This window comes from Oncorhynchus clarkii, chromosome 12, assembly GCF_045791955.1.
Source record: "Oncorhynchus clarkii lewisi isolate Uvic-CL-2024 chromosome 12, UVic_Ocla_1.0, whole genome shotgun sequence".
Lineage (NCBI taxonomy): Eukaryota > Metazoa > Chordata > Actinopteri > Salmoniformes > Salmonidae > Oncorhynchus > Oncorhynchus clarkii.
Window position 1 is genome coordinate 83,478,740 of NC_092158.1, and position 12,390 is coordinate 83,491,129.

The 12,390-nt window shown below is 45.3% G+C and overlaps 2 protein-coding genes across 4 annotated transcripts; one reads left to right on the top strand and one right to left on the bottom strand.

Moving 5' to 3' along the window:
* Window positions 1-179: 179 nt before the first annotated feature.
* On the bottom strand, window positions 180-3,082 carry LOC139422321 (ankyrin repeat and SOCS box protein 16-like). Its single transcript, XM_071173515.1, has 7 exons — window positions 2,867-3,082; window positions 2,261-2,637; window positions 1,779-2,046; window positions 1,210-1,618; window positions 961-1,044; window positions 595-708; window positions 180-501 (listed from the first exon to the last, which is right to left on the bottom strand). Exons 2-7 carry the CDS (start codon window positions 2,592-2,594, stop codon window positions 316-318), a joined length of 1,395 nt encoding a protein of 464 aa, XP_071029616.1. The 5' UTR covers window positions 2,595-2,637; window positions 2,867-3,082; the 3' UTR covers window positions 180-315.
* Window positions 3,083-3,170: 88 nt separating this feature from the next.
* Window positions 3,171-8,075, top strand: LOC139422322 (homologous recombination OB-fold protein-like). Of its 3 annotated transcripts, none has more exons than XM_071173517.1 (10): window positions 3,171-3,386; window positions 3,585-3,635; window positions 3,862-4,938; window positions 5,073-5,159; window positions 5,299-5,433; window positions 6,010-6,118; window positions 6,683-6,768; window positions 6,950-7,078; window positions 7,236-7,428; window positions 7,533-8,075. In XM_071173517.1, the coding sequence occupies exons 1-10, from the start codon at window positions 3,375-3,377 to the stop codon at window positions 7,583-7,585; spliced, it is 1,932 nt and encodes a 643-aa protein (XP_071029618.1). In that variant the 5' UTR covers window positions 3,171-3,374; the 3' UTR covers window positions 7,586-8,075. The 3 variants fall into 3 exon arrangements, with proteins under 3 accessions (XP_071029618.1, XP_071029617.1, XP_071029619.1); XM_071173516.1 differs by having other exon boundaries at window positions 3,189-3,386; window positions 5,076-5,159; XM_071173518.1 differs by having other exon boundaries at window positions 3,199-3,386; window positions 3,585-3,657.
* The last annotated feature ends 4,315 nt before the right edge of the window (window positions 8,076-12,390 follow it).

Consider the following 12,390-nt stretch of genomic DNA (forward strand, 5'->3'; position numbering starts at 1 on the left):
AAATAAGAATTTGTTCTTAACTGACTTGCCTAGTTAAATAAAGGTAAAATAAAAGATGAAGTAGTTGAGTCATTCAGTTGTTGTTAATACATTCTGAGATGTCTTTTCATTCCTACCAATCGTCCATACAAATGCAATTCATACAAGAACATAAATTAGTTCAGAAAAATAGTATCACATTTTCAAAGGCAAAATAGAAAGTTCATTTATTAATAAATTAATACAGAAAACACAATTTATTGCAACCATTCTTTTAGTTATTGTAAATGCAAATCATTCTCTCTCTTGGCTTCTGTCCCATGTGTTCCACTTTATTCACCGGATCTCCCCGTCATTCCGAAGTAGTAGATACTCCATCAGAGAGCTGGGGATGTCCAATCTACTGATAGCTGCGTCGATACCTTTTCCTAAGTGGCGGCGCAGAGCACAGCGGCACAGGTGCTGCAGGGAGCGGGGCTGGCTCGTCATCTGCCTCACAGAGTCAAAGAAACCCTGGTGCGTCTGGGGACAGAGAGATGGTGAGGGAAATGGAAGAAGGACATTAGATGGTTCAGGCAGTGAAGGAGAGAGCTGAAAATGGAGGAAAGGACAAACCTCATGCATCTCAAGAGGGATAGACTGCATCCATTCCTCACAGGAAGGGACAACAGCATAGCAGTTCAGCATTACCTCCAGGGTGGCAGGGGAGAGGAGGCAGAGCTTCAGCATCTATATGGAGGAAATCTGTGGGTTATTATTATTATCATGCCCTCCAAAATGTATTGTCTACGTAGAATTGCAGGGAATTAACTTTAAAACATTTTCATAGCGCCCCCCAAATGAAATAAAATCAAGCTTTTGCTGGTGCACATATTTCATCCCAATAAAATATAATTAAATGGGCCCAAATGCAGCCTCCAACTGGCATTTTTACACCCAGCTTGGCCCAACACACTTTTCCAATTGCCCACCCTGACATACCAAGCTTTTACCGGCCTTGGCCCCGTGATTTAGGAGGGAGCGTGCTACAGCCTCCGGATGCTGGTCTGGATAGTCCTCCACCACCTGCAGACAGGAGAAGGAGAAGAAGTCTGTCTTATCTACCACTCACTGACTATGAAAATTGTAAATATTATTAAATAACCTTATGTCCAAATGGATCTTACACTTTGACCACATAACTCTCTGTAGCTCCCTCTGCCTCCCCATATGGCCCACCCTTAACCCCACCTGTAACAGACAGTCCATGGGTGTGTATCCTGCACAGTTCTGCACGTCTGCTTTGGCTCCGTGTTGTAGTAACATTTCTGCAATGCGTGGGCTGCAGTTACTACAGGCGTTGTGTAGAGGTGTGTGGTGTTTCCTGCCTGCAGTGCAGGGGTCAGCCCCAGCTCCCAGCAGCATCTGGACCACGCGGAGGTACCGGCCAGCCTCGGCAGGCCTCTCAGCCCCACCACAGGCGGCATTCAGGGGAGTCTCCCCCTCACGGTTCCTGGCTGACACGTCAGCTCCATGGGACAGAAAGAGCTTCACATGCTCCTCCAGACCCCGACGAGCCACCACATGGAGGGGCGTTAGCTTTGTTTCACTGGTCAACACATTGACCTCTGCCCCACCCGTCACCAGCAGCTCAGCACACCTGAAGAGAGTAGAGACACAACCTTATGATCTTATCATTCATTGGCACCCACATCAACAGACCCACCTGCCATATAACTTTTGAAACATTCCTCTATCTATAAATAATAGAAATTATCACCAGGCATAGTGTCAGTATGGCTAAGAGCGCTGTCACTCACTGAAATGTCTGGGCTGTGCTGCAGAGGTGAAGGGGTGCACTGCCGTCTTCTGCCAGCAGGTCAGGGTCTGCTCCGTGGGCTAGCAGCAGCTGGACACAGCTGTCATGGCCACCTATACAGGCATCATGCAGGGCTGTGCTGCCACCAGGGTCAGCATCCACCTCTGCCCCTCGAAACAGCAGCTCCTCCACACAGCCTGAGTGTCCCTTGCTGGCTGCCAGACGCAATGCAGATGTCTGCTTGATCTTGGAGCTCATGGTCCACATCCCTGCCAGAGGGACAGAGAGTATGTACATTATTTACCTAGCAGATGCTCATAGCCAGAGAGGCTTAAGTATGTTTAGAGGATAGAATAAAGAGAGTCGATGAGCGGTGATTGGGGAATGATTGGAAGATCTATAAGAAAGGCACAGATAGGTCTAACAAAAAGACAACAGTGAAGCATACAGTAAAAGTGAGTATTCTCTGCGTTTGACACCTACCCAGCTCTGCAGCCCACACCATCTCCTCATGTACTGTTTCCATCAGTGCATTGACCATACAGGGGTCCTTTAACACAGCGTGCACTCCCTTCATGTCCCCACACATGAATGTGTTGTGGATTGTGGTGTCTCTGCATCGGGCCTCATAGACCCGGATCTCCTGGAGGCCCCGTTGCTGTCTGGGAGGGGGTCTGGAGGCCCGGGACACAGGTGGCCGGCTCATGGCCCTCCTGTGAGCCAATGCCTGACGCTTATCCTCCCACTCCTGGAGCTCCTGATCCACTTTCAGAGAATGCAAGGCGGCTGAGCTGAAGGCAAATGTGTCCTTGGACATGACACCCAAAGCTGGAGCAGAATCTCAAGCAACCCACTGAGGTCTTTAAGCAACACATTTGAAACAGTTCCAATTTTAGTTGTTTACAGTTTACACAACATGACTCAGTGCATCAAATTTGACTTAGACACCGACTAAAAACCTACTGTTATGGCCAATACTAAACGAAAATCAAGACAGAGATAACAGAGACAACAATTTATTTTGTCTCTGGTCTTTGAAGATTGCATTTACATAGTATCAATGTTGTGTGAATATAGAATTCTACTCACCTTGAACTTGTAACCACTGTGAAATCAGATTTTTTTTCATGTGAACTCAAATAAGTTACTATACAAAATATAGTACATTTGCTGTTGTGGATAATGTAATTTGCTTTCGACTACTTCATGACGTGTTTTACAGACACGTCCAAATGTCCTTTCACAAGATATTGTTGCCCCAATATAAGTTTAGTGCCTGTTATAAATAGACAGGGAACGCAATCTGATATTCGGGGAACTGCATTAACTGAGATAGTCAGCAGGTGGCGACAAGTGACGACCCATCTCGCAACGTCACGCAACGTAGACATTGATTACGTAATTACGTTCTACTTGAACGTGGCGGTGCCAATCTCACAAAATTTCGCATTTACAACATCTTGCTTTGCTTGAAAAGTTATACTATTTTTACTGCAGCAAGTGCTGGATGGCTGAATTAAATGACATCTACACTTCCGATTGATCTTATGTACCAATATAAATAGGCAGTTAGAAAAGACATTCGACACGAGATCGCATGACTGCTATGGTAAGAATCAGTCATGTTTGTTTTCTAGCTCTGGTCCCCAGGTCGGTAGCTGCCACAAGTTTACAAATGAGAGAAGCTTCTAGCTAGCTTGGCACGTAGCTAACAGTGTTAGCCAGCCATCTAGTTGGCGAAATGTAATTTACATCTAGCTCTTTCTTGGTTGATGTTATATTTGAAGATGTCTTTCTTTTTCGACAGACTTGCAAGTGGAATGGATTATTTAACGTTGGGGAGGACTTCGATGATGAGGTGCTGCAAACTGATTTACACAGTCAGTGATTACCACCTGCTGATATGATAGTTATGACAGATTATAGCCCTCTGAATAAATTCTCAGATTGACATCACTAGTAATGTAGAGTACTGTTGTGAAACTATTTAGTCTGAACACCTCTGGCTTTCTTTGAATATGAGTTATACAACGTTTTGTGTGTGTGTGTGTGTGTGTGTGTGTGTGTGTGTGTGGGTGTGTTAGGATCTACTTGAGATGGACTGGTCTGCTCCATCAGTGTCTGCTTGCACTGTGTCCTCTGCAGCACAGTCCTGTTTCCTCCGTTCAACTGCAGCATCAACTCCTGCTGCCCCCTATGGCCAGAATAACTCACATCAACCATCCACAGAAGGCATACTTGCCCATAGGGGCCTGTCAAATGGCCCAGGGTCAGATAATTCAACACCGAACAGTGTAGGACAGTCTCCTGCTTTGGGTTTGAGACAGCTCTCTACATCTAAACCATTGCACTCATTCCCTCTTCCCCCTCTCCACCTTCCTACACTGAGTAGGGGACTGTGTACAGTTACCCAACAGAGCTCCTCACCAGCTCAACAGATGAAGTCAAACACAACAGGACAGCAAGAGGCCCCCTTGCCGCAGGATGGCTTTGATGATTGGGATGTTGACCTGGCAGACCTAGATGAAAGTGACCCACAGATGAGCACTTGGGCTCAGGTCCGAGAAACTGCTCCAGCTGCAGATCTAACCAAGCCCAGCGATGACTCTGTATCCCCAGCCAAAAGACTACGGCCCACAGCCTGTGGTGGTGCTCAAACCGGGCCCAATGTGGGTCTGAGAGGATTCAGTACCTCTAACCAAATGTCTGGTCCTCCCAGTAGTAGTAGTAGTATACTCCACAGGTCCTCATTCCCTGGTCCCTTCCCCTCTCCCCGCCCTGATCCTAGTGCTACCTTCCTCCTAGCTCCACCCCAGAGCCCAGTGTTATCTGGCCTCACCATAGCCTCCAGCCCCTTCCCCAGGCCTGTGACCCACAGGCCAGTCAGAGGGCTTCCTTCCCAGGTACAGAGGCCCTGGGCTACACCTCTGGCTCAGGGACGCAGCCTTTTTGGCCCTATCTCCCCAGCCCCCTCTAGTAGGTTTGGTGAACCCATGCCTTCCCCCAGTCTCACCCCCCGTTCCCTCCACCCGCCCATCTTCACTAACCACTTGATTCAGCTGGTGTCCAACTCCAACAAGACCCCCCAGAGACCGGGTTCTGACCACATCCGGCCCAATACCCGCCGCTTCCCCGGGCCTGCAGGAATCCTACCACAACAGGTGTGTCTCTTTCTGCTTCTGTCCCTACCTGCCTCTCTATCTGTTTATTTGTAGTCTTAACTAATCTCAGCAGTCAGCAATGTGCTTGGTTGTGATACTAAGCTACTGCGAGGTTCCATTCTCTCTCCTTAAAGCAGCTCCATGGGCAGAGCCTGGATGACATCGTGGTGGCCATTCCTCAGACACCTGCACATGGGGCCGTGGCTCGACTGCCCAGTCAGGTACTATCACACTGATGTGTAGCCTATACATTTACAGAATGTATCATGTGTCATGATATTAGTTAACCTTTTTGTCCATTCTTTATTATATCATGTTGCTTTATGAACATGTGATGTGTGTGTAAAAAAAAACTTCCAGGTTCCCAGCTCTCAGACTGAGGAAGAGGATTTCAGTGGAGGTCCGTGGGCAGCGATGAAAGCAGAGATGGGATTGGACGAAAGGAACTCCTCCTGTTTTCTGCACTCTTACAGCGTGGCCATGGTACTCCGCAAGGTGACCAGCACATTTAGCGGTATCCAATTTACACAGCCTATAGTAGTGTAAATGGCATGAAAGGTGACTGAAAGGCTAACAGTGTTCAGGCTGTGCGTGGCCATGTACCCTTCAACAATATGCATCATTTAACATATTTAGCATATTTAATGTTAGAAGCTTTAAATGCCATATAATCTGGTGCAAAAATGTAACACTTGCGTAACACCGTTTGCATAATTTGACTTCATGAGCATGTTTTTCTGCACCCAGGGCAGCCTCCCTGATAGAAGTGGATGGGCTGTTTTTCTCTATGTTAATGGCCCTTGTCTCTGTGGTGGCACTCTATCAGTATAATCAGGACAAATGACAGGCCTGTGCCTGGGGTGTTAGTAGTTATCATCCCAAGCATGATCACACATTAATCATCTTAATGGTTATTCTGTTGTTTTTCCACAGTCTTAATGTGCCACTGCTTATGGCAACTCTGCATGAGTAATTGAGATGTTTAGTTAATTAAAGTTAATGATTGGAAGTTGTTTGAACTTGTTTTGTAGTGCTCTAGTACGAAGGTCTCTGTCTGTCTCTCTCTGTCAGGCGGCCCTGAAACAGCTGGTGAAGAACAAGGTCCCCAACATGGCTGTGGTACTAAAGAGCATCCTCCACACACACGCTGATGCCAAGGCTGTGTTCAGGGATCCCACAGGTAAGGCCTACTGATGGTAAGCTTGTGCTTGTAGGTAGAACTGGTCACACAGCCATTTTAGTGAGTCTGTGGCTGGTGGTTTCATTGTCTCTAGGGCTCTCTTTCTCTCATTTTCTTGCAGTTCCTGCTTGAACCTGAGCAGATCTATTAAAGTATTTACTTAACCTTAGTGTTGTGCTTATTAGTGACTCTATCAGCATCAAATGAACGTGTATTAGCACATGCTGATCACCACGGACTATTAAGTCTCAGTGATCTGTGCATTCCCCCCTGAAGTGTGGCCCATGGTGCTACCTGTCAACAGATTACCACTGGAGGGGATGCACTGATTACTACACTGTTGTCATTAGCAGGAATAATGTGACCAGTGTGCTCCATGTGGAATGAATCAATCACATGTATTTTATACAGCCATTTTAACATCAGCAGTTGTCACAGAGTGCTATACAGAAACCCAGCCTAAAACCCCTAAAAGGCAAGCAATGCAGAAGCACAGTGGCTAGGTATGCTGTTTTGCTCTAACTGCACCGGTAGAACACAGTAGTAATACGCGTGTCTGACTAGGAGAGATGCAGGGCACAGTGCACCGGCGCCTCCTAGAGGACAGACTAGGGGAGCTCAAGACGGGGGCGTTACTGCTGCTCAAACAGGTAGGACTTCCACAGGCCACACACCTCACTATTTACTAGTGTTTCATTGCAAATCATTTGTTGGATTCTTCAAAATGATTGAGCCACTCACAATAAAATCACAAAAACAAATTGTGTGTAAAGTTGATAATTTTTGCACTATGTTAGCTGTAGACCCATAATTAGTTGTCTCTTCATGAAGGTGGGTGTGTTCTCACCGTCCCACCGTAACCACTACCTGAACGTGACACCCAACAACCTCCTGAGGATCTACCCTCCTGACGGCTCGACCTTGTCCTCCACACAGAGCCAGCTGCTCCCACTCCCCCCGGTGAGAGACCACTACCAAGGCCTGGAGGATATCTTGTTGTTATCCTGTATCCTGCTGTTGGGAGTTTGATGTAACAATTACAAATCATTGATGAGTAAAACTTGGTGTCTTGACAGATGTATTGTATTTGTTTGTCTAACTCTACTGTTGAATGTAGGAGCCAAAGTTGGAATCATCTGATCAGTCATCCAGTGTCCCAGGAGCCCCTGTGTCTCAGATGGAGTTGTTCTATGATAATGATGATGAAGAGGATGTTCGGGCCCCACAGGTCTCTGCAGACTCTGGTGCTGGCTCCTCTAGTGTTCCACAGGGCCCGCCTGCTGCACCACTGGACCTGTCCTGGGACGCAGGTGGGACTTGGATATGCATATGAGTGTATGTTCTTGGTAAACCAATCAGCAGCTCCACCCTGTGTGTTTGTTTGATTGAATTTGTCTGTCTCTGTGTTGTGCAGATGACCTTGATGAGCTTCTTGGGGAGTTGCCTGTTGAGTCCTACTGCCTCTGACACCTGCCCACCTACCCCTTACGGACAAGGTACATTTATACAGGGGAGATGTAAGCTGTCACTTGAATGTGAATTTGATTTTGACGCATTCTGACCGCACGTTGGATGCCTTTCTACCTGATTCCCCCGGAGAATCTTGTCGCCTGAAGTGCTATCATTTTGTGTTTGGTGTGCTGTGACCATTCATTTCACCGGGAAAATGTGCATGTCGGCCGTGTGGGGGGGGGAAACTCTTGAGGTGTTGGGAACTGGGACGGACTGTCGCTCCCGCATCTCCCCAATTTGAATGAAGCTTCACTACCCGTACTGCTACGGGTACATCCCATAGACAGTCATTCCCCTGTTTGAAGACCTGCTGGCTGATGTTTTGTATATTTTTTTACTTCACAGTGCAGTCTCCTATAAATCATAGCTAACTACTGTATGTGCACATAATGTCTTGTAAAACATGTATATATATTAAAGAAGACTTCTGTTCAATAATACACTATACACAACTGAAATGGTCTCTGATTTTCTTGTCTCTAATTTGTGGTCTTTGGAGTGATTGAGAATTAAAATGCATGAGAATGCACTTACTAATAGGAACAGTATATGGAAAATCAAACATTACAATTAAATGTCCATTTAAACCCTGGCTTGATTGATCCACACTTCTGGTTTAATTGCATCGTGGTGGTGTGCTGTAATTAGGCACCGGTGTTGCAAGGTTTCATTGGAGAGGCAGAGTATCCTGCTGTTCATAGCCATTGTCCATTAATTGGAACTGCAAATCTTTTTCTCAACGTTTTTAAACAGTTTTCTTGTCTTTCAGTCAACTAACACTATTTTAAACATTGATGGCACTGATGAAACATGGTGTGAACTAAAGTATCAGCCTGAAGTGAATGACTTTAAACATTGTCTCCTGGAGCCTTCTGACTGTCATTCTCTGCCATGCTTTTCTTTCTCCATTTCTGTCTTATTGCCATTTCCTCTGTCTCTCCTATCCCCTTCCTCTGGCTATGTTCCAGTCCAGCCTGTTTACCATGCATTACAATTGTGTAGAGACTTTTGGGGAGGGATTTTCTGGGTTTTTCGTCTCTGTGGAGTTAAATCCTTCTTTCCAGCTGGGCCAAATATATTCATCCAGCTCTGTCTGGTGGAGCCCTGGGCGGCTGGGACAGTCACAGCCTGACAAATGGGGTCTTATCTGGGCTAAACCAGCAGGATGGGAGGCCCACGCCAAAACTTTCACCACCACCAACCTCTCTCCTCCATCCAGATCAGCCTTACTTTCTGTACTACCCCACACACCCCTCCAAACTTCAATTGTAGACAGACTGACCTACAATTCAAATCACCTTGCATCCTAATTAACTACTCAATATTGACCAGTCAGCCAACATTTTCCCAAGATACATCAATGTTTTGCTCTTTTACACGACCATGTTCTTTTTCCTGTGGAACTTTTGGCCATATATCCCATTTTCCTTACCTGAACATGTACTACCAGTAGGGGGCAGTGGCTCACCCCCCACTGCTGTGTTTTGCCTTATAGGCAGTGTCGGTGTGTATGTAAGACTTATTAAAGTCTCAGCTGGTAAGATCTGAGCTGTTGGAGGGTAAACCCTACTGTCGTTTGCACATGTTCCAATTATATATAGGTGTAACAAGGTGGGTCTAGCCGGCTCAGGTCCAGTGCTGTACTTTGTATATTCCCATGCTGAAACCAGATGTGTGTGTATACATACTACCGTTCAAAAGTTTGGGGTCCCTTATAAATGTCAGTGTTTTCCATGAAATTAATAGGAAATATAATCAAGACATTGACAAGGTTATAAATAATGTTTTTTTAATCTTTATTGAAATAATAATTGGTGTCCTTCCAACTTTGCTTTCGTCAAAGAATCCTCCATTTGCAGCAATTACAGCCTTGCAGACCTTTGGCATTATAGTTGTCAATTTGTTGAGGTAATCTGAAGATATTTCACCCCATGCTTCTTGAAGCACCTCCCACAAGTTGGATTGGCTTGATGGGCACTTCTTACGTACCATACGGTCAAGCTGCTCCCACAACAGCTCCATAGGGCTGAGATCCGGTGACTGTGCTGGCCGCTCCAATATAGACAGAATATCAGCTGACTGCTTCTTCCCTAAATAGTTCTTGCATAGTTTGGAGCTGTGCTTTGGGTCAATGTCCTGTTGGCATGGTGTTGAAAAATGGAGTGATAAGCTTCCTTCTTCAAGATCCCTGTTACTCTGTACAAATATCCCACTTTACCACCACCAAAGCACCCCCAGACCATCACATTGCCTCCACCATGCTTGACAGATGGCGTCAAGCACTCCTTCAGCATCTTTACATTTTTTCTGCTTCTCACGGATGTTCTTCTTTCATCCAAACACCTCAAACTTAGATTTGTCTAGAAAAAAGTTTTATGGACAATCTTCCTCTGTCCAGTGTCTGTGTTCTTTTGCCCATCTTAATCTTTTCTTTTTATTGGCCAGTCTGAGATATGGCTTTTGATTTGCAACTCTGCCTAGAAGGCCAGCATCCTGGAGTCGCCTCTTCACTGTTGACATTGAAACTGGTGTTTTGCGGGTACTATTTAATGAAGTAGCCAGTTGAGGACTTGTGAGGCATCTGTTTCTCAAACTAGACACTCTAATGCACATGACCTCTTGCCCAGTTGTGCACCGGGGCCTCCCACTCCTCTTTCGATTCTGTTTAGAGACAGTTTGTGCTGTTCTGTGAAGGGAGTAGTACACAGCATTGTACGAGATCTTCAGTTTCTTGGCAATTTCTCGCATGGAAAATGTTCATTTATTTGCTTTGTTTAACCTATTTTTCGACTTATTTTGTACATAATGTCGCCACTAACGTCTCTTATTACCGAAAATAACTTCTAGACATCAGGGCTGCGATTACTCATCACGGACTAGCAGAATCCTTTTTTTTCGTTCACCAGTCTGACGAGCCTGATGCGAAGGATATACTGCCTCCTCGGGAACAGGCCCAGATCCCTGTGATTTGCATGAAGAGGTGGAGAAAAAGGGGCCGAAGGGCGGGCTGCCTTCTGAGAATTCGTAGGCGATCGAATAAACCCCCACTTCTGTGTTCCAATGGCACGTAATGTTAGCTAATCCAAGTTTATTATTTTAAAAGGCTAATTGATCATTAAAAAAACTTTTGCAATATGTTAGCACAGCTGAAAACTGTTGTCATGATTAAAGAAGCAACAAAACTGGTCACTTAGAAATGTCCTTGTTTTCGAAAGAAAAGTTACATTTTACTTAGTTACAGTTCATATAAGGAAATCAGTCAATTGAAATAATTTTGTTAGCCCCTAATCTATGGATTTCACATGACTGGGCAGTGGTGCAACCTGGGAGGGCGTAGGCCCACCTACTGGGGAACCAGACCCAGCCAATTATAATGGGGTTTTTCCACAAAAGGGTTTTTACTGCAGACAAACATACTCCTCAGTTTCATCAGCTGTCGGGGTGGATGGTCTCAGATGAATCTGCAGCTAAAGAAGCCGGATGTGGAGGTCCTGTGCTGGCATGGTTACATGTGGTCTGTGGTTGTGAGGCCGAAGGTGACGTACTGCTAAATTCTCTAAAACGATGTAGGTGGCGGCTTATGGTAGAGAAATTAACTTTGAATTATCTGGCAACAGCTCTGGTTGGCATTCCTGCAGTCAGCATGTCAATTGCACGCTCCCTCAACCTGAGACATCTGTGGCATTGTGTTGTGTGACAAAGCTGCACATTTTTAGTGGCCTTTTATTGTCCCCAGCACAAGGTGCACCTGTGTAATGATCATGCCGTTTAATCAGCTTCTTGATATGCCATACCTGTCAGGTGGATGGATTACTTTGGCAAAAGAGAAATGCTCACTAACAGGGAAATTAACCAATTTGTGCACAAAATGTTAGAGAAATAAGCTTTATGTGCATATGTTTTTATTTTATTTAAGCTTATGAAAGCTTATGAAATTTGAGACCAACACTACATTTTGTAGTGCGTTTAGTTTTTGTTCAGTGCATTCGGAAAGTATTCATACAGCCTTGTTCTAAAATGGATTAAATTATTTTTTTCCCCTGCATCAATCTACACACAATACCCCATAATGACAAAGTGTAAACAGGTTTTTACAAATGTTTCCAAATGAAACTGAAATACCTTTATTTACATAAGTATTCAGAGCCCTTGATGTTTCTCCAACTTAATTGGATTCCACCTGTGGCAAATTCAATTGATTGGACAGGATTTGGAAAGGTACACACCTGTCTTTTATAAGGTCCCACAGTTGACAGCGCATGTCAGAGCAAAACCAAGCCATGAGGTCAAAGGAATTGCCCGTTGAGCTCTGAGAAAGGATTGTGTCGAAGCACAGATCCAAAACATTTCTGCAGCATTGAAGGTCCCCAAGAACACAGTGACTTCCATCATTCTTAAATGGAAGAAGTTTGGAACCACCAAGACAGGGAGGTGACCAAGAACCCGATGATCACTCTGACAGAGCTCCAGAGTTCCTCTGTGAAGATGGGAGAACCTTCCAGAAGGACAACCATCAATGCAGCACTCAACCAATCAGGCCTTTTATGGTAGAGTGGCCAGACGGAAGCCACTCCTCAGTAAAAGGCACATGACAGCCCGCTTGGAGTTTGCCAAAAGACACCTAAAGACTCTCAGACCATGAGAAACAAGATTAGCTGGTCTGATGAAACTAAGATTGAACTCTTTGGCCTGAATGCCAAGTATCACGTCTGTAGGAAGCCTGGCAGCATACTTACATACATACTTACTCAGGCTGGGGC

Coding starts and splice junctions, on each gene's coding strand:
- LOC139422321 (XM_071173515.1), bottom strand. CDS start 2,594: ATGTCCAAGGACACATTTGCCTTCAGCTCAGCCGCCTTGCATTCTCTG. Junction 2,047..2,260: donor GGTGTGGGCTGCAGAGCTGG/GTAGGTGTCAAA, acceptor TCCCTCTGGCAG/GGATGTGGACCATGAGCTCC. Junction 1,619..1,778: donor AGCACAGCCCAGACATTTCA/GTGAGTGACAGC, acceptor TACTCTCTTCAG/GTGTGCTGAGCTGCTGGTGA.
- LOC139422322 (XM_071173517.1), top strand. Junction 4,939..5,072: donor CAGGAATCCTACCACAACAG/GTGTGTCTCTTT, acceptor CTCTCCTTAAAG/CAGCTCCATGGGCAGAGCCT. Junction 7,429..7,532: donor GGACCTGTCCTGGGACGCAG/GTGGGACTTGGA, acceptor TGTGTTGTGCAG/ATGACCTTGATGAGCTTCTT.